The following is a 19,041-nucleotide window of genomic DNA, read 5'->3' as shown; positions in this document are numbered from 1 at the left end:
ATTTATTTCTTCTATATAATACGCTATAAACGCTTTAATCTTTCCGCTTTGGGGTACTTATCGTCGTTGTACTACTTTGTATCTTTATTAAGCTAATTTATTAGTTGTTAGAGTAGACCTAAGGCGTTCGGGTTGGCTTCATAAAAGTTCTAAAGTACTTTCGGTGCGTATTTGAAATTAGAGGCGGGATATTATTTTAAATTAAGGTCCTAACCTTTTTAATCTATTCAATAGAAGAGTTTCCCGTTAATTACTTTAGAAATTATAATTTTATTAACTTCTTATTCGGGATTACTATTTTTATTTATATTAACCAGTCCGGGGTATTCGAACGTTTATCCCAGGAGTAGGTCGTTATTATATTTCCGTAAATAGTTTACGTAGAAGATGTCGGTACCTTTCTAATTTTTTAGTAATTTGAAGTAGTAAAAGTACCCTATTTTTTCAATAATTTTATAATAATTTCGAGTGTTAGGGAAATTGAGCTTATTATCAAGTCGAATAATCGTAAATTAAAGCCTCTTAATAATAATAATCTTATTTCTTAATTCGAAATTAGGTTCCCTTCTCTTTTTATTAATTTATATTGTTTATTACTCTTATACCTTTAATATAATCTTTTTAATGTATTTAATATATTTTTAAATATATTATATATAATCTTGCGTTTATTCCCGGGTCAATTGCTCTATCCGCGGTATATTAGGGTTTTGGGTATAAGTATCTTAATTGAAAAGTATTTTTATTGGGTGTTCAAATATAGTTTTATAGGGAAATAAGCTTATATTATTTCAAAGAAAGTCATTCTATATTATATTTAGGGTTAGAATAATTTTAGATTAGTTATTTTAATAATAATTAACGAATAGCCGGAGGTATTAATTAATATAAATATTTATAATTTCCGCCTAGCCCGCCGTTTAATTGTATCTTATAGTAGCTAGCTTCTACTTCATTTTCGTTAATTTCAATATTTCGTTTATAAACGTAAATATAAATTATGGTTCTCTATCCTAAATTACTTCTTTTAATATATTATTAATATAGTAAAGTCCTTTATAATATATCCGAGCGGTATTATAAGCCGTAGCGTTTTTTGTATAAGGAGTAACTTAAAATAACTTTAATAGGCGGTCAATTATTATTAATACGTTATCGAAATTGTATTTATCCCTTATTATTTTCTTAAAGTCTATAATAATAGACGTTTACTTCCGGATTGGCAGGGGAATTGGGTAAAGTAAACCCGGTATTTTATTTTTAGGGACCTTACTAACCTTATATATTATATAGTTCTTAACGAAACGGTCGATATTTTTAGTTATACGTAGCTATTAGTATTATATTTTAAGAATCGCTCGGGTCTTATTTTTCCTCAGGTAGGCTATAGTTAACGTCGAATAAGTTTTATTAATAATACGGGTAAATAAGATATTTAATTTAAGGACGATTAGGCAGTTTTATTATATTAAGAGTCCGTTAATTAGTATTACGAAGTTAGGGTTTGAATTATAAGTACGAATATAAAAGATTTTTAAAAATTCGTTTTTATAATTGGCCTTTACAAGAACGTCTATTAATTTATATCCTTCTAATTTAAATGAGCTTAGTTTATCTATATTTAGGGCTATGATTGGGATTGATCCTTCTAGCAGGCCGGAAGCGGTCGTAATAGAAGCGATAATAGAGATTTTAACTCCGTTTTCTTCTATTAATTTAAATATCTAGAGCGTACAATATACGTCCTTTTTATCTTTTTAAGTTTTGAAATCGTTAAATTTTTAAGAGAGTACGTCCGTTACTACGTTTTTTATATTAGGCCGATACGTAATTTCGAAGTAGTATTAGGATAGAAACTCTACTTACCCAGTTTATTAAAAATTAAGGAGGCGTTTAGTATTAAAATATTCGAGTATTTAATAATTAGTAATAATTATAAACGGTTTATTTTATTAGAGGCCGACGAATCCGGATCGCTACGTTTAAAGGGTTTTAATAACGGCGAGTAATTCTTTATTATAAATGGGTAATTATATTCGGTATTTTATATAATTTTTAAAATAAATGCTATTAGGTACCATTTTCCAATATCTTCCTATAATTAAAATAATACTCCTACCAATATTCTATTATTAATATTTATTTCTACTTTCATTTCAGTATTATAACAGAAACACTTTAATAGCAGGGTTTCTACGAATAGTTTTTTAAATTCTTCGAAAATAGTTTAGTATTTATCTATTTGTATAAATACTTTTCCCTTTTATATTAAATTCGTGAGGGGGCGTATTACGCGGCCGTAATCTTTAATAATTTTTTAATAAAAATTGTAAAATCCTAAAAAAAGATTAGACTCCTATTAAATTAGAAGGGACGGCTTATTCTTTAATAACTTTTATTTTCTCTAAGTCGACGGAAATACTATTTCGCCTTACTCTAAATTCTAGGATTTTAATCTTCGTAATATAGAATTCGTATTTTTTAAAATTGGTTCAGAAGTTAATATTTTTTAATTAGCGAAGGATTTTCTGAATATAAAATTAGTAATTTTTTAAAGTATTAGAATAAATAAGAATATTATCGATATAAGTTATATAAAAATCGCTTAAATATTTACTTAGGACCGAATTAATAAAATTCTAAAAATTAGCCAGGCGATTAATGAAATTAAATAGTAATATTTTATATTTAAAAGTCATTATATTAGTACAGAGTATAATTAACTTTTCGTTTTCCAGTTTTATACAAATACAGTAAAATCTTTATTATATATTAATTTTTGTAAATTATTATACATTAATTATTTTAATAAAGGGTTTTTTGATTAATAGTAATAAGTAGCGGTTTTTACGGGTAATGGTATTAAACTTTTAGTAATTTATATAGAAATAAAAGTTACTATTTATTTGTTTAATAAATAAAACGGGTACCGCCTAAGGGGACGAATTCGCTTCAATAAATCCCTTTAATAAGTTTTTTAAAATATATTTCTGTATTACCTCTAATTTATTAAGGGATATTTTATATAAGGGATTATAACTGAATTCTTTTGGTTGATAATTTTTGTCGAATTCGATTTTATAATTGTATAGGCGGTATTCGGGTAATATATTCAAATTAAATTTATTAAAGACTTTAATTTCGTTATAATATTCGAAAAGAATTATATAGATAATTTCTTTACGGAATTCCATTTCGTTATAGGGTAATAATTCTTAAATTAAATTTTTAATAATACGCTTTTATTAAATAAATTAATCAACTTTAAAAATATCAATCAAATATACCTCTTAATTTTCTTTTTTAATAAATTATAAAAATAAGTTTCTATTTAATATATATATTTAGGTAGGACAATATTTGTACTAATTTATACCGTTATATTTTAATTGGTAAATACTTTAAGTACTCGATCCCTATTTGCCTTCGATAGACTGTTTTCGATAATAGGGCTTTTCGGGTTTTAGAAATAATATTATAAAGTAAGTGAAATTAATTAAATTATATTCTATTTTATTTAAAGGGTCGGTTTTTTTAAAGAATTATGGTAAGGTTTTAACATAAATAATATAGTCGGGTATAACCAAACTCGCCGTTGTTATCCTAAGTATATTAGAAATCCGTAGGCGTAATAGGGACTATTTTAGGCGCCGAATCTCTTCCCGCCTCTAATTCTATAATTTATTTCTCGATTTTCTTTTAATATTAATAGACTTTTCAACGATATTAATCTTAGGCTTCGAGATCTATTTCCTTTTTACGTTAATTAGGGAATAATTAATTTATAAGAATAGATTTAATAAAAGTATAGCCGCTCGTAAGGCGGGGGGCGGACCGATTATTACTTTTATTATACGTTCGTTGTTTATTTTTTTAAATTATTAATATATTATAATATTTTAAATTTTTTTAATACGTGGGGTTAATTAAAGCGGTAGAATTTTAGACTTCGAAATGCTTTAATAGTTGGGGTCCGGTTTCTATTTTAAGGGAAAGAATAAGTAGTAATTAGCATAATTAATTTAAATATTATAGAAATTAAACTATTTCCGGCCGATAATAATATTATACGCTATATTAATTACGATAAAGTAATTAGGTAGTATAGTTCGGTTCTAGATTTTTAAAACGGCTTTAATAACTTTTTTAATATTTTAGTTAGTTTTTCCATAATAATTATTAATCTCTCGAATTAGGAAATTGCTTATAGATTCTATTAATAGTCGTTTTTTTAATTTTTTAGCAAAAGCGGTACTAATAATTAGATAATTAGTTATTCTTACATTAATTAAAGTATTAGATATAAATAAAGATATTCTATTATTAATTAAAGTATATTAAATAAATAAGGGTTTTCCTCTTAGAAAGGGTATTAAGTTAAATTCTTCTCTTTATTTTTATTTATCTTTTTATTATTATTTCATAACTGATACTTCCCTTAAGAAGGAGTTTAATTTATTTAGGGTAATTAATTTCCTTATTTGTTAATTAGAATTATAGGGGTAGTTAGAGCTTTTTGGTTATTTCCGTTCTTATAAGTTAAATAATGATTAATAATAGCGGCGATATAATTACGATATTCGCGGTCGAAGCGTTCTTTCTCGGGATAGTTTCGCTTAATATAACCCCTTTCTTTATAGAAGAAGTATTTACCCTTATTAAATCATCGGGTAATTTCTTCGTAGCAGTCGCTATTTTAACGAATAGTATTTCCTCCTTTACTTTTGTTAGTAGGTTTGGGGGTAGAGTTAGAACCGGATTCTTTATTGTTGCCGGAATTGTTATTTTTATTCGATTTAGAAGTAATTTTGTTTTCGTCAGTAATAATCTTTAATATTTATTTAAAATCGGAATAATTTATATAATATAATTCGAAGGAAATAGATAATTATAATACTTTATATTTATTTAATTCTTATATTCGGCGGGAAGGCGTTGGAATAGCTTTCGCTTCTATTCGGTTTTAAAACGTTAGTATTCATTAACTATCCGAATAAATTTATTCTTAAAGAAATGGAAATTATTATTATTTTTTTATTTTTCATTTAATAAAGTTTTGGAATACATTTTCTTTTTAATTAGGGTTATAATATTAACATTATAAATAAATTATTAAATTAGAATAGGTTTTAATTTGATTTAAGTAGGTTTCGCGTAAGTATGGTATTAAATTGCGATAAATATAGTTAATTAAGCAGCTCTTAACGTATAGAAATTTATTATAGTTGGATAGGTAGTAATTAGCATTAATTTCGAACTTATCTTAGATTAAGTTGTTTTAAGCTTTAAAGAGAATATTAGTTTCTTTATTTTAGTTATAATATTTGGTAGGGTCAGTTTATTTAGTACTATGGTAGGAATTAAAACGTTTTCTATTATTAGGGTCGGTTTCGGAGGGTAAGGTCGAAAAGTAAATAGAAGTTTTAAAGGGGGCTTCGTTAGCGTCCTTTTTAATATTAGGGAGTACTATCTCTTTAACCTTTCCTTTATTTTGGTTCTTATTTTTAGACCCTCCTTTATTAGTATTTAAATCGGTAATAAAGTCTTTTAATCCTTTAATAACATTATCTTTTTCAATAAGGGAGTCCTTTAATTATTATACTATAGTAGGATTATTAGTAAATATATTATATTAATCAGTTAAAGTAGGGATTTAACTATAGATAGTTTTGAGTTTAATTTTTAAGTAGGAGATGAGCTAGTAAAGTTCCGATATTTATTCTTTCTATACTATATTTATAATAAATATTAATTTAAATTCTTAAAATATAGTTTAAAGGTTTCTATAGTATAATTTAGCGAACTTTTCTTTAGTTAGGTAATTGGAAAATAAGAGGTTTGAAGAGGGGAATAAAATTTAGAAAGGGATATTAGGGATTGAATTATAAATGAATAATTTGGTAAATTCTTTTATTTTTTGTTTTAAATCGTTAGTAACCTTATACTTAATTAGGCAAATATTGAAGGTCTTAATATTTTCAACTGCCGTTGTAATATATTAATTAAATAAGTTAAAAGATAATTCGGGTTTATTATTATCCTCTTTTATATTAGCGATTATATCAGTTAATACTTCGTCGGGTTACTTTAATTAATAGTATATATAATATAAGGATTCCTTACGAAGGATTATAAATTTATTATAAAAGCGTTCTTTATTAGGGTAAAGGCCATTATAGCGTTTTTTATTAAAATGTACGGCCTTGTCCGCGTTATTTTTAATAATAGGATCAATAGTTTAACATTTGGGAGTAGGCTTTTTATTATTAACGACGACCTTTTTTTTAGGCTTCGGTTTGATAATTACATTTTCCTTTTGTAAAGGGTCGGGATCGGAAGAGTTAGAGCCTCTTTTTCCGTCGCTATCTCCGCTCTCTTTTCCGAAGAAGGTATTATTATATTCGTTATTAAAAATATCCTCATTATAACGATCGTTATTACGGTTTTCGGTTTACTTAGTACCTTTATAACTATTAATATTATTACGTATTTAGCGTAATAGTATTATCGTATAGTTATTATAAATGTTCGGTACTTTAAGTTCTTATAATAGATCTTTTTGTGACGGCTGGTGCCGTCATGGGTTACATGGTTCGGGTGAAGGTTCTGGACTTGGCTCCGGCTGCCTCCCAGTTGGGGTATAAGAACCTCGCCTCTCCCATCAGCCTTCCCTTTTGGGATTTCTTTCCTTTTCAACTTCTTGTCTTTAGTCCAAGTTAGCGAAATGGTACAATCATCACACCGTCTAGCTACGCCGTGACACTTTTTAGTTTCGTTTTAGGATTTAATTTTCCTAAGTAATTATTAGGTTAATTTAAAATAATTTAAAGGTATAATATAAGTGAGTCGAAGGTAAAGTTAAGATTCTATTTATAATAGAAGATTTTAAATAGGGAAAAGAAAAGAGGAAGAGAATTAGGTATAAACGTATAAATTTAAATAAATACTTTAGTCGTATAAGCAATACTAGGACTTATATACGGGTTACTAATAGATAATCCTTTTATTCGTATCCCTTTTACCTATAGAATAAACCCTATACGTACTAGGATCTATCCTATAATTAGTCTTGGCGTAGCTAATTGAATAGCTTATATCCCTTGGACCGTACTATACCTAGAATCCTCTATGTACCTCATTCCAGCACCCTTATAAACTACATCCGTATATAGCAGCCAGACCTAGTCTGCCAGCGCCGTCACAATTCTCTATTAACATTATTTATAAAGTACGTCTTCACGTAATAAATAATACCTATAATTTAGTTTTAAACTTACCTTATTATTCTTTAATCTTTTTCTCTCTTCCTTTCGTAAAGGAGGGAAATTTACTCTTCCTTCCGATAGTTTTAATACAATTATTAAATTTACTATCCCAAGACTAAATATATTGTTTATTTTAGCTCTTTGAACTCTCCTTTTTTATAATTCTTTTATTATCCCTACCGGTTTCGAAATATATTTTTATTATAATAAATAATAACGATTCTATTCTATTTACAGCCTTTAAATTATAGGATAATCAATAGTTAAGTAAGGCGCGGCAAATTATTAATTATATTGTATTCTAGAAGTAGCTTTACTATAAAGAACGTTTTTACGCCGTCGCTTAGGATTTTATTATTGAAATAGTTAAATTTTATTTTAACGAAATAAGTTAAATCTTTACCGAAGAAGATTAGGTTACGAAGAACGAGAATTAAAACTTCGATATAAATTAAGTCGTTAATATAGATGTAACCGATAAAGAAATCTAATTTATCCTACGAAAATATCGCCGCTTAATTGAAAATTATGCTATTCTAGGTCGCGAAATTTGGCTATTTTTTAAAGATAAGGACGATTAAACCTATTAGTTTAAAAAGAAGTATTATCGCGATTATATAAATTAACTTAAAATTAATAATCGCAAAATTGCTGACGATATAATTAAATAAGCCGTTAAAATCTTAATTCTTCCTAATATTAACGTATTTAAGATAGGCTCCTAATTTTAATTTGTTAATAATTTTTCTAATACCATTAAAATAGCTAATACTCCTTCTATTAATTTTTCAAATATTATTAAAATAGCTGACGCCCTTCCTATCGATTTAATTTAAATTTTAATATTATTTTCTTTATTACTAATTCCGGTTATCTAAAATATTCGTCCTACATTTCCGATAAAATCCATTATTCTATACGCTAATTCGATTATATAAATCATTATTAATTTTATTAAATAATTTGCTATTAACCCGGTTATTACGTATTTCGCTAATATAATTCAAGTAGAGGCGTTAATTCGATTCGTAGTAAAATAATAGTAGGAACGTTAATTCGAGTAACCTATTCTAATTATAGTGAATACTTTTCCGATTTATTTTATTAAACCTCCCTAATATATCATTCGTACTACTTAGAACGGTTTAGCCCTAAGTACCGTCCATACTATTAATTAGAATTAATGTATAATACCGTTGTATTATAGTATTATAATTAGGGCCCGAAATTTATATATTGCTAATACTATTAATTAATTAAAATATTTTCGTATTAATTGCGATAACCGGCAGCCTTTAATGGAATATTTGTAAAATTTACTATTTCTTAATTATTTATCCGTTAAAAAGGATAGAAGCTATTATCTGAATACGGATTATTTAATAATTTATATATTAGTAATTAGGATACGTCCTATTTTAATTACGTATAGTATTATAATACCCGGTTATTCCGCTCGTTAATAAATTAAATAAATTCCGCCGCCCGGTTATTATTCCTGTTAATAAACTAAGAATATCGTTTATTAAATTCCTTTAAGTCTAAACTTCCTTGTATTAAATCCTTAGAATTTCTCTTTAAGTATAAGGTGCTCCTCCGGTTTAACCCTTCGTCTATTAATTATATTAAATTCCTATTTAATCCGTTAATTTATAATAGCCGACGGTATATTTCGCCGAATCCTTTTCTATTAATTCTTTTTACTATTCGGTTAATTTTGGTAATAACGGTATAATATCGGACTCCGGAGCGTTTAATAAAATTATTTTTAATTTATTAAAAAGCATTAACTAGTTAGGACCGAAGGACGTTAAATATTTCGTTAGATAGGCCGGATATTAGGATAAAGATAATATATAGGAATTGCGTTCCGAATTAATAAGAAATGTTAAAAAAAAAAGGTCAAAGAATTTAATATTAAATAATTATTAGAATTACTATTCCGGGGTATTCGAAAGAAAATAGTTTAGCGTCTAACTTATAAATCGGGCCGTACTTAATCAACCTTAACGTTTAGGGTAATAATTTTTTTAATAAAAAGAAGGGAGAAAAGGCGAAGACCGTTTAATATGGAAGTTTAGAAATATTTTCCTTCTATTATTTTATCTCTTAATTTCAATTTTATTCTTTTTCCTATCGTTTCTATAAGTATTTTATTAGGATTAATAAGACTTCGCGCTTTTAAAATCGAAGTCGTAGTAAGATTATTAAATTCATACCGCCGATTTATAGTATATTAGGTATCGTAGGTATTTCTTTTATTTATTCTTTTATTTTAAATAGGTAATTCTAATACGCGCACCCAAGGCTACTAGAATTAGGTAGTTATAATTAGATAAAGTAATAAAGTAATTACAAGACCCGGTAGGCAATTAAAGGAGTATAAATTTAAATAGGGTCGAAGGTTCTTAATACGTATATAACTTTTTCAATTTGCTTAAAACCTTCCTTCTTTATTAAAAAACCCTTATAAATAGCCTTATTCTTATAATTGCTCGGTTTTATAATTATATTCATTATTTATTATATTTATTAATTAATTATTTTATATTATTTCGCCCTCAATCCTACTTTTATAGTAGAATACGATGCTAAAATAATTATTCTGCAATTTAATTACCCTTATACTAAGGTTACTAACGAAATTATTTAGAATAGTAATCCGGATAGCGAACTAAGTACGCTAAATAACGATCTCCGCTCAATTATATTAGTAATCGAACTAAATAATCCCTTCCCTACTTTTATTAATTTAATTATATACTTTAATCGCCTTTATAAGGAGGGTATCGAGGATAAGATTGTTAATATAGGTTGTAATAGCCTTTATATCGTCGTTCTAACCTTTATTGCTATTAATATTATTACTATAAGTAATTAAGCCCTTATAACCTTCTTTAATTATATTCGCTTTTAGGATATAATTAACTATATTAATAGTATAAGTATTATTTCGAGTGATTTCAATCCTTATACCCGTCTTCCTTCGCGCAATAAAATTTACGCATTTAATAGTATTATAATTAAGAATACTAAAATTGGTAAAAAAGTTACCCATTATTAAGTACCTCTTATAATAATTTAATATTTATTCGTATATTATAATAATCGCTTCGCTTCCGTTCTTTACAATACTATTAAACGTATTAGCGTCCAATCGATTTGGACCAAGCGATTTTATATACTATTAGTAGCTCTAACTATTATACTACGGTAATTTTCACATCCCCAAAACTTAATAGCATCATCCTTTATAATAAATTCGGTATTTGGTAGGACTATTTTACGAACGATTATAGTAACTTTTATACTGTAGTATATAACTCTTTTATATCATCTACTTTTACCCGAATCCATATAATTTCTTATATGTATAAAAGTGTAATCTTTTAACAATTTTAGTATAATAAAGTCCTATTAAGTATTCGTATTATTAACGACCATTTTAATAATAGTATTAGTCTTCCTATATAACCTATTTATTCTATTAGTTACGTAATTGATTTTAACGACTTCGAATTTTGTAATACGTAAGAGTAGCGTTAATTCGGGTACCATATTAAGTATAAGCGTAATACTCTTTGTAATCCCATAATTTTAATTAATATTATAAATGTTAAACCTTCCCTAATTCGTAAGAATCCGCGTAAGCCCTTCGCTAACGCTACTAAAGTTTGCGCCTATATGGGAAACATTACCGAAGAGAGCTCGGTCGGTAAGGTCTACCCAATTAGAAATACGGTATCTTTTTATATTTAATAAAAATTATAAAATATTCGACCTTATAATAAATGCGGAGTTTTAGAAGCTACGCGATAAGGTTGATACTATTATTCAAAATTATTACAATAAAATTGAAAAATACGAGAGTAAATTTACTAATCTACGGGCTTTCTTTCAAATTATATTATATTGCAATATAAAAATAACCTTAGAGAAAACTATTAAATTGCACGACGATAATAACCTTATACTCGTTAATTATATCCCTTCCCGCGCTCAACTACTCGCCCTCTAATATTATAATTATAAGGGTAGTTTCAACGAATAGATTGGTAGTCTCTTAGCGCGCTTAAGATATTTATATTATACGTAAATTAATATAGTTAAAGGTAAGCGTATTATTAATACTATTATTAATATTCCTATTCAATTTATTAATTATATTAATATTCTTACTAAATTTAAATAGAATTTATCTTCTCTACAGGATAACTTAGTTAATTCCAATTATTATTAATTAATTGTAGTAGAAGAACTACGTAATAAAATAATTAAAATAAATAAACAAATAAAGGAAATATAAACTCAACGCATTTAATATTAAACTTCTACTCTCCTTAATTTTTAATTAGGCGTATTACTGATTTTTATATTACTTTACTTTATTCGGTCCGGTATATTACTATATATTATCTAATTTAATATAATATCCGCTTAATTTACCTCCCGCTTTAGTACTTTATTTAAAATCCGCTCGCTTCGTTACCGAATACCGGAGATTTAGCGGATTAAAGAAGATTCCCCTTCTACTAATTGTAAGCGCTTTCGTTGTAAGGGTAGTACTTTCTTATATTTTAATAAAAACCGTCGCGAATTTTAGGAAGATTACGACGCTTATTAACGGAGGATGGTATAATTATTATATAGTATTCTTAGAGGTTTTGGTTACGAAAATTGGATATTATAATAATAATTCTAATAAATATATAGTATTCTTCTATAAAAAATATAAATGCGGTTAAATATTAAATTTAATATTTATAATAATTAAATTTATTAGGATAGATATTGAAATAATAAATAATATTAAGAAGAAGGACGATAACCTTTATAATCTATTTATATTTAGCGTTCTTATTAATAAATAGTAAATATTTTTCTCCTTCTTTAAAAGGGGAAATATCAAGAAATTGTCTAAGCGGTATTTAAATATCTCTACTCTATTATAATATATATTAAGTCAAGTATAATTATACTTATTTAAGTATATTACGGTATATAAGAGTACTTACCCTATTAGTTTCTATTAAAACTAACACATTAATTAATTATTACTTTATAACCTATTATCTATTTTACTTACGCTCTATGAAGTCGTATGTAAGGTTCTAAGTTAAGGCTCTCAATAGTTATTATCTTCGCTTCCTTTAATAAGACTGTTGCCAATCGTTACGTACTATTACTCTATCCAACAACCAGTTGCTTACTTTCTCATTCTCTATTAGCATCACTTATAAAGCACGTCTTCGCGTAATACTAGCTCCGTAAGTTTGGCCTTACAAACGAAGTACGAGAGGTTATCGAGACTACTTCTCACTACAGCGCCATTCGAGCTAGGAAGATTGGCGCTATAATCGACGAATAGTTTGAAAATATATTCCTTATAAGAAGGGATATATATAACGCTAGAGCGCGCTTGCGTATAGAGTTTTTTAATAGCTATAGACCGATTATTGCCCTTATTCGTAGCTTTAATAGTACCGATGTCCTATATTAAGCTATTTACAATAATATAATAACGAACCTTATAAATAATCTTCTTATCTTTCTATTTACTTAATTAATTCTTTTCTAATAAGATAAATAATTTATTATACTTCTATAGGTATTAAAAGCTACGATGGATAGGATTAAACGATACCTAAAACTAATTAATATAAATAATACCTACTTAATTAACTGCTAGCAATTCCCTCTTATATAAACTACTAGTACGACTAATATTAGTACAGTCTTTAACTCCATTTTTAGCCTTATTAATAATAAAAAGGAAAAAATGTTTACCTTCTTAATAAAAGGTATTAAAAACCTTCGCAACCGCTATAATATCTTTGAACCCGCTATTATTATTACTAATTACAATAAAAAAATAAAGGCGGCTATATTAAGAGTATTCCCTAAAATCCAATAATAACTTTGCATCTTTTATATTTATAAGAACGTACTATTAAATAGTAAGAAGAAGTAGAAGAAAGAGAAAGACGACGATAATTCTAACGATAAAGAGTTCTTATTAGACGAAGAGAAGGATAATAAGGATGAAAGAAATAAGGAACTCAATACTACAAATTAAGCAATATTACGTAGTACCCGTTTAGAAATTACCTAAACTATGGGCAGTAATAATACCTCTATTATTGAAAAGAAGGTCATTCCATATACCCTAATAAGTATATTCGAAATGTAGAAGGTCATTACGTATTTAAAAATTAAAATAGAATTTTAGGATACTTAGTAAGTACTTAAGAAGGAGTTTACAAATTAACCTTTAATTTTACGTTACTTCTAGAAGGTTTAGATGCTTATTAAATAATAATGGGCACGCTACTTTATTAGTAAATACTTCAATTTTAGTACTATTGTTACCTCCCCTATAGAATCGGCTAATATGAGTATTAAAAGCTTTATTCTTACAAGCTGTTCAGACCTCTATAGTTTAGTTATAGCCGTTTAAGAGATGTTTATTAAATAATAGAAAGTTTAGGAATATAAGGTAGCTAACGAAGAGACGAGAATTAGGAGGGACTTTATGGTGTGACCTTATATGGGGAATGTGGCTGTAAGGGTTTCTTATAAGTGCTTAGACCTTCTTTTTTATGAGTATCGATACGCTCAAATTGTATTTGATCGAAAGAAAAAGGATCCTAATATAGATTTTTACTGCTTTAATGTTAATAATTGCAACGTTACTCAATAATACGGTATCTCTTACCGCTACGATATTTATAACCTTTTCGAAATCGACCGGCCTCTTCGATTTAGTTATATTTATAAGTACTAGCACCTCTAAAGGTTCCTCAATAACGACGACCTATATATCTATATTCTACAGCCTAAGATTGCTAAGCGCCTTCGTAGCCGTCCTAAGAAAAATACTGCGGTTGCTATACTAATAGAATACGCTGTCCTCCCTGCTCTTAAAAAGGCTAAAAAGACTAAGAAGATAAAGAAGGGTAAAAAGAAGGCAACAAAGAAGGATAAATAGAAGGATAAAGAGAAGGCAACAAAAAAGAAGGGGGGTAAGAAGAAAGGGAGCAAGAAGCCACCTCTATCGAAAGGTAATATTCCACGGTTGAAGGAGAGCGTACGCTGCTACCTCTCTAGATAGGAGCTAGATTCTAATTACGAGGGAGAGAAGGAGGTATCCGACGACGAGGAACTCCCTACACGCAATCAACATACTATAATACGTTCTTTAGTAGCGGAGATAGTTAGGGATGAGCTAAATAGCTAGTTTCTGAGCTCAGTCGACCCTCTGGCGATGGGATCTAGCAATAATAACGAGGAAGGGGAGGAAGTAATTAATAAGGATAAAGAGGATAAGAGAGAAGGAGAGTTAATTAATCTATTTACTTCTTCCGATAAAGACGAACCTCCCGCCCACAAGAAGGCTACTGCAATACGTTCGCCTACCCCGGAGCCAGCTAGAGGTATTAAGAGGATAAGGAGCGGTAGAGTCTCTAAATCGATTGCTAGAGTATTGGGTCTGTGAGGTTTAACCGTTTAAAAATGACAATTCTAGCAGTTTGTCTATTATTATATGTATAAATCCCTCTAGAGCATTCGAGACCTCTAGAGTACTCCAGCGTACTCGAGTACATTTAAACGACCGCTAGCGTATATTAATACTATAGCGCATTATGTGTAGATACTATTCAAGATAGTTTAGAATTGATGTACATTGATTTGTATAGAGATTTCTATAGAGTGTAATTTTTTAATTAATTCTATGATCTTTATTAACTAGCGATAATAATAGTAATGTATCAAAAAGAAGGAGGCACGTACGTGCAACTAGGTCTAGGCGGCTAGGCTAGGCTGGGCGGCTGGCTGGGCGGCTAGCGAGTACGACCCGTCTTTTATATGATTATCAACACTATGGACTGTATCACCGAAAATACTCTCTGATGTTTACACACACAGAACCCTAACCCCTAGTAGACTAGTACGCCCCGAACAAAAGGACTAGTGCGCCCCTAGTAGAGCCCAAGAATAAATCCACGCATGGAATAGAGTAAAGGCTTGTATAGGTAACAAATAGAGTTCTGCCAACTTTGTGTGTCCAATTGCAACCGCGAAAAATTACATGCCTCATATCCCCCCCCCCCCCCGGGACCAACGACAAGAGATCGCAGATACCACCCCCTCTCAATCCCATCTGCACCCAACCTTTTCTAAAAACACATCATTTGATTGCACTTGGAAAGAAATATCACAAAAAACACTTCATCACGAAAAAAGCAGAGATAGAACCCGATGAAAAGAGCGAGTGACTGACCAACCCGATCCCCATCATCCAGGGCATTTTATATTGGTGGTGGTGATACCCATTCGTGGTTCATAAGTCCACTTCTGCCAAGGTTTTCTTACCAATAAACAGAAAAACTAAAGGCGCGATGACCGAGTGGCCTAAGGTGTTTGACTCGAACTAGTGTCGAGGTCTATCAAATCTCTTCGGAGGCGCAGGTTCAAATCCTGCTCGCGTCGTTATTGATTTCTTTTTTGCGTTTTTCCTTTTGACGCTTGCCATGGCGGCCGTTGTTGTTTGCCATGGATTGGATATTCTTTGTTCTTTTTTGCGGTCAGTTCCAGTTGTTTCGTTGGATGAGTAGGTAGATGAGGACGAGTGGCATAATCCACTGCAGTAAATGGACGGGACTTGGGGACTTACATACCCCGTTTGCACTTTCCGATTCCCGTCGGGTTGGTCTTTTTCGCACCTTCCGCAAGCGGTGGACGCGACGGACGTGCCTGGTCCGGCTTGATGTCCTTTCTCTCGGTGCTGATTTTTCGCGCCTAGGTAGCTTTTGCTTCGGTTAAGTTCCATGCTTCCACACTTCCAGGCGTGCAGTGATGAGAGACCGATGGACGGCTTCTCCGGTGCTCTACCTAGTCGAACGCAAGCCTTGGTCGATAGTCATTATCGCGATCAGAGGCTGGAAGGGCCTCTATGCTCTGAGAGACTTATGGAAGCGTCAGGTAAGTAAACAAACACTCCTTTTGCAGGTGCCCACTAAGTGCTGACTCGAACGATGCAGCAACGCAACTTCGACTGCTCAGCTGGCAGATCCACCTAGTCCAACCGAGTCACCATGCACTGACACCCCCTCGGGAAACCCAGACCGAATTTATTACCGACTTTCAACTTCGAAAACCTCATGCCCCATACAACTCGGCAAGATCTGTGGTGGACGTATCGGTCACTTGTGGGAGAGAAAAGCTTTCAAGAAATCACAGAACATCACAAAAAGCTCGAGAGCACCGTGGGTTTGGGTTAATATGGACTGGATTACTACCTACAACCTCTCTGTAGGTGCCTATGCGAAAAGGAAGTGCCGAAAAAAGCAAATGGGTATCTAGGAAAGCAAGCAAGCAACGACGCCAACCCCCAATCATGTCCCTCAAGTCCTCAATCACCCTCATTTTTCCTTCCCAAGTCCATCTCTTACCCCTATTCCGTAATCCCGTCCCCAGACACTGTATACCTTAGTCCAGGTCTTCTATCCGTCCAGGCCCATATCCCGGACTTCTCTTTGCCTACGTAGAGAACCTAGGGGCGGCGAATAGCAAAATCGCTCACCAACCCACCACTCCTCGCCTTCAAAGCATCCACCTCTCCCTTCGACAGGGTGTTCCCAAAGAGAAAACCTACCCACACACACCTCGAAACCTATACGCACACACCCTCCATACATAACCCTTACCCTGATAGCTCGTGCCAGCCTATAATATCTATATTAAAAAGACCCGTTTTACCCGTTAAATTTCGTATTTTTGATGCACGTAATATTTCGTTAAAATTTCTTGATTTCTAGAGTCGTACAGATTTAACGATTTTTGCACGCATAGTATCAATTTACTATAATATTATAATACTATATTACCAATACTAGTAGTATATAGTTCAATAGTACGTACTTCGATTATCTCTCTTTATATTTAACTAATTAGATTATTTATAAATAATATTGCGCGCGCCGTTACTCGCGGATCGTATTACTACCTTCGTATCCAATTCCTCCTTTTACTATAATTTATAGGAGGTAATTATATTGTACGCCGCGTTCCCTCCTAAGGATACCGTTACCAACGCTCGCTACGATTTCATAACCTTCTACTTTAAAAATCGCTTTAGTATTATAATTTAATATTTTTATAAATATAAAATTAAGAACCCCGATTACCCAATATATAATACGATTTTTCGTTATTTCTATTAATACGAATATATTTCGTATTGATTATAACCTTATACGAATCTCCAAAGTAAGTGGTAATAAACGTTTAAAAGGATCGCTCTAAACTACCTATTCTATATTATAATATTCGCGACCGTAACGACCGATTAGCGATAAATTCTAACCGTAGTTAATGGTACCTATAATAGCTACCCGCCATCTAAATACCTTAATACCCATCTTCTTTTACGGGAGAAAATACTCCTTCTAGATTTAAAGGCAGCTAATTAAATTAATACTCTATTCGAGAGAAAAGAGTTAACTATCTAATCCGTTTATTCTTTAATTAAAGACTAGTATTTATATTTCTTTATTACGTATAAAAACTTTAATAATTTATAGCTATAATTTAAATAGTTATTTCGAGCGGGGTATCGGGATATATAGGCATTCGTAAGGGTATTAGAGAACGACGAGACTATTGCGCGCTATTATATTAATTAAGAAAACGATGAAAGGATTGTATTATCGAACGCCTTCTAATTAATAAATTGATAATGCAAAGTATAAATATAGAGCCTATTTATAATTGTATTTAATATTACGTATAAAATTAATTATTACTACTTCCCTTTAATATAGGGCGTTATTCTAATATACGAGAAAACTTCTATACTGATATTCTAAACGGTTTTTAATGGCAAAAGGGAGAAGGGATTTATTTATTTTATTACTTAAATTGTAAAGACGGCGCGCGCTATAGAAATCCTTCTACCAGGCGTTATTATAATTGATAAAGACGCGTAATTTATTAGCCCTTTATAATCCTTCCTCCTTAATAATATTATTCTACAATAATATATTTAATATTTTAATTATAATATTATTAAGAATATTAAGAAACTCTAGCGGCGCCCGCCTGTAGTAGGGGAGGAGTAAAATAATAAGAAGGAAGAGGACAACGACGTATTAATTATCGACGGTAATAGTAAGGAGAGTTCTAATAAGAAAATATATTTTTATTTGAAACCGAATTAAATAAGTTAATTATTAATATTAATATTAATTAAATACTTTTAACGTCCGTAAATTCGTATATCTTTATTAAAAGGTACGTACGGTAAAGAAAATTAATAAAATATTTAAGTCCTTCTATAATAGTAAGCTCGCTATTACGTGTATTTTATTATCTTTTATATAGTAGTATATAATTTATAACTCTTCGGTAAAAGGTTTTTAAAAAGTATATGTAATAGTCGTTAATAAATTTAGTAAATTATAATAGCCGTTATTTGAGTATATTATGAATAATTATTTCCTTATTAAAGAGAATTAAGCCGGCTACTATATAATAAATTATTTTAATTATGGGTAAAGGATTATATCGTTAAATGAATTTAATACCGGCTTATTTAAATTGTATTGATTATTAATTCGTAGCAGTTTTATTAACCTTTATAAAGTTAGTACGTAGTATATTAATAATTAATATTGATATTATAATATAATTGTTAGTAAATTAGTAACGTAGGTACGTATTAAATAGATTAATATTAGTGCATTTAGTAATTACCGTTTAGAAATATTATTATAAA

The 19,041-nt window shown here is 29.7% G+C and overlaps 1 protein-coding gene and 1 non-coding gene across 2 annotated transcripts; both read left to right on the top strand.

Annotated features, from left to right (window-relative positions):
• Positions 1–13,380: 13,380 nt before the first annotated feature.
• B0H65DRAFT_446672 (uncharacterized protein) lies at positions 13,381–14,981 on the top strand (the record flags this gene model as incomplete). Its single annotated transcript, XM_062825806.1, has 5 exons — positions 13,381–13,451; positions 13,487–13,502; positions 14,101–14,221; positions 14,636–14,698; positions 14,917–14,981. The coding sequence occupies 5 exons, from the start codon at positions 13,381–13,383 to the stop codon at positions 14,979–14,981; spliced, it is 336 nt and encodes a 111-aa protein (XP_062677154.1).
• A 677-nt stretch (positions 14,982–15,658) lies between these two features.
• Positions 15,659–15,755, top strand: B0H65DRAFT_t462. The gene has a single exon. It is a non-coding gene; the product is annotated as a tRNA-Ser (tRNA).
• The last annotated feature ends 3,286 nt before the right edge of the window (positions 15,756–19,041 follow it).

Source organism: Neurospora tetraspora, assembly GCF_033439725.1.
Source record: "Neurospora tetraspora strain CBS 560.94 chromosome Unknown B0H65scaffold_9, whole genome shotgun sequence".
In the NCBI taxonomy this organism is placed as follows: Eukaryota; Fungi; Ascomycota; class Sordariomycetes; order Sordariales; family Sordariaceae; genus Neurospora; species Neurospora tetraspora.
This window is presented reverse-complemented; position numbering and strand designations above follow the sequence as displayed.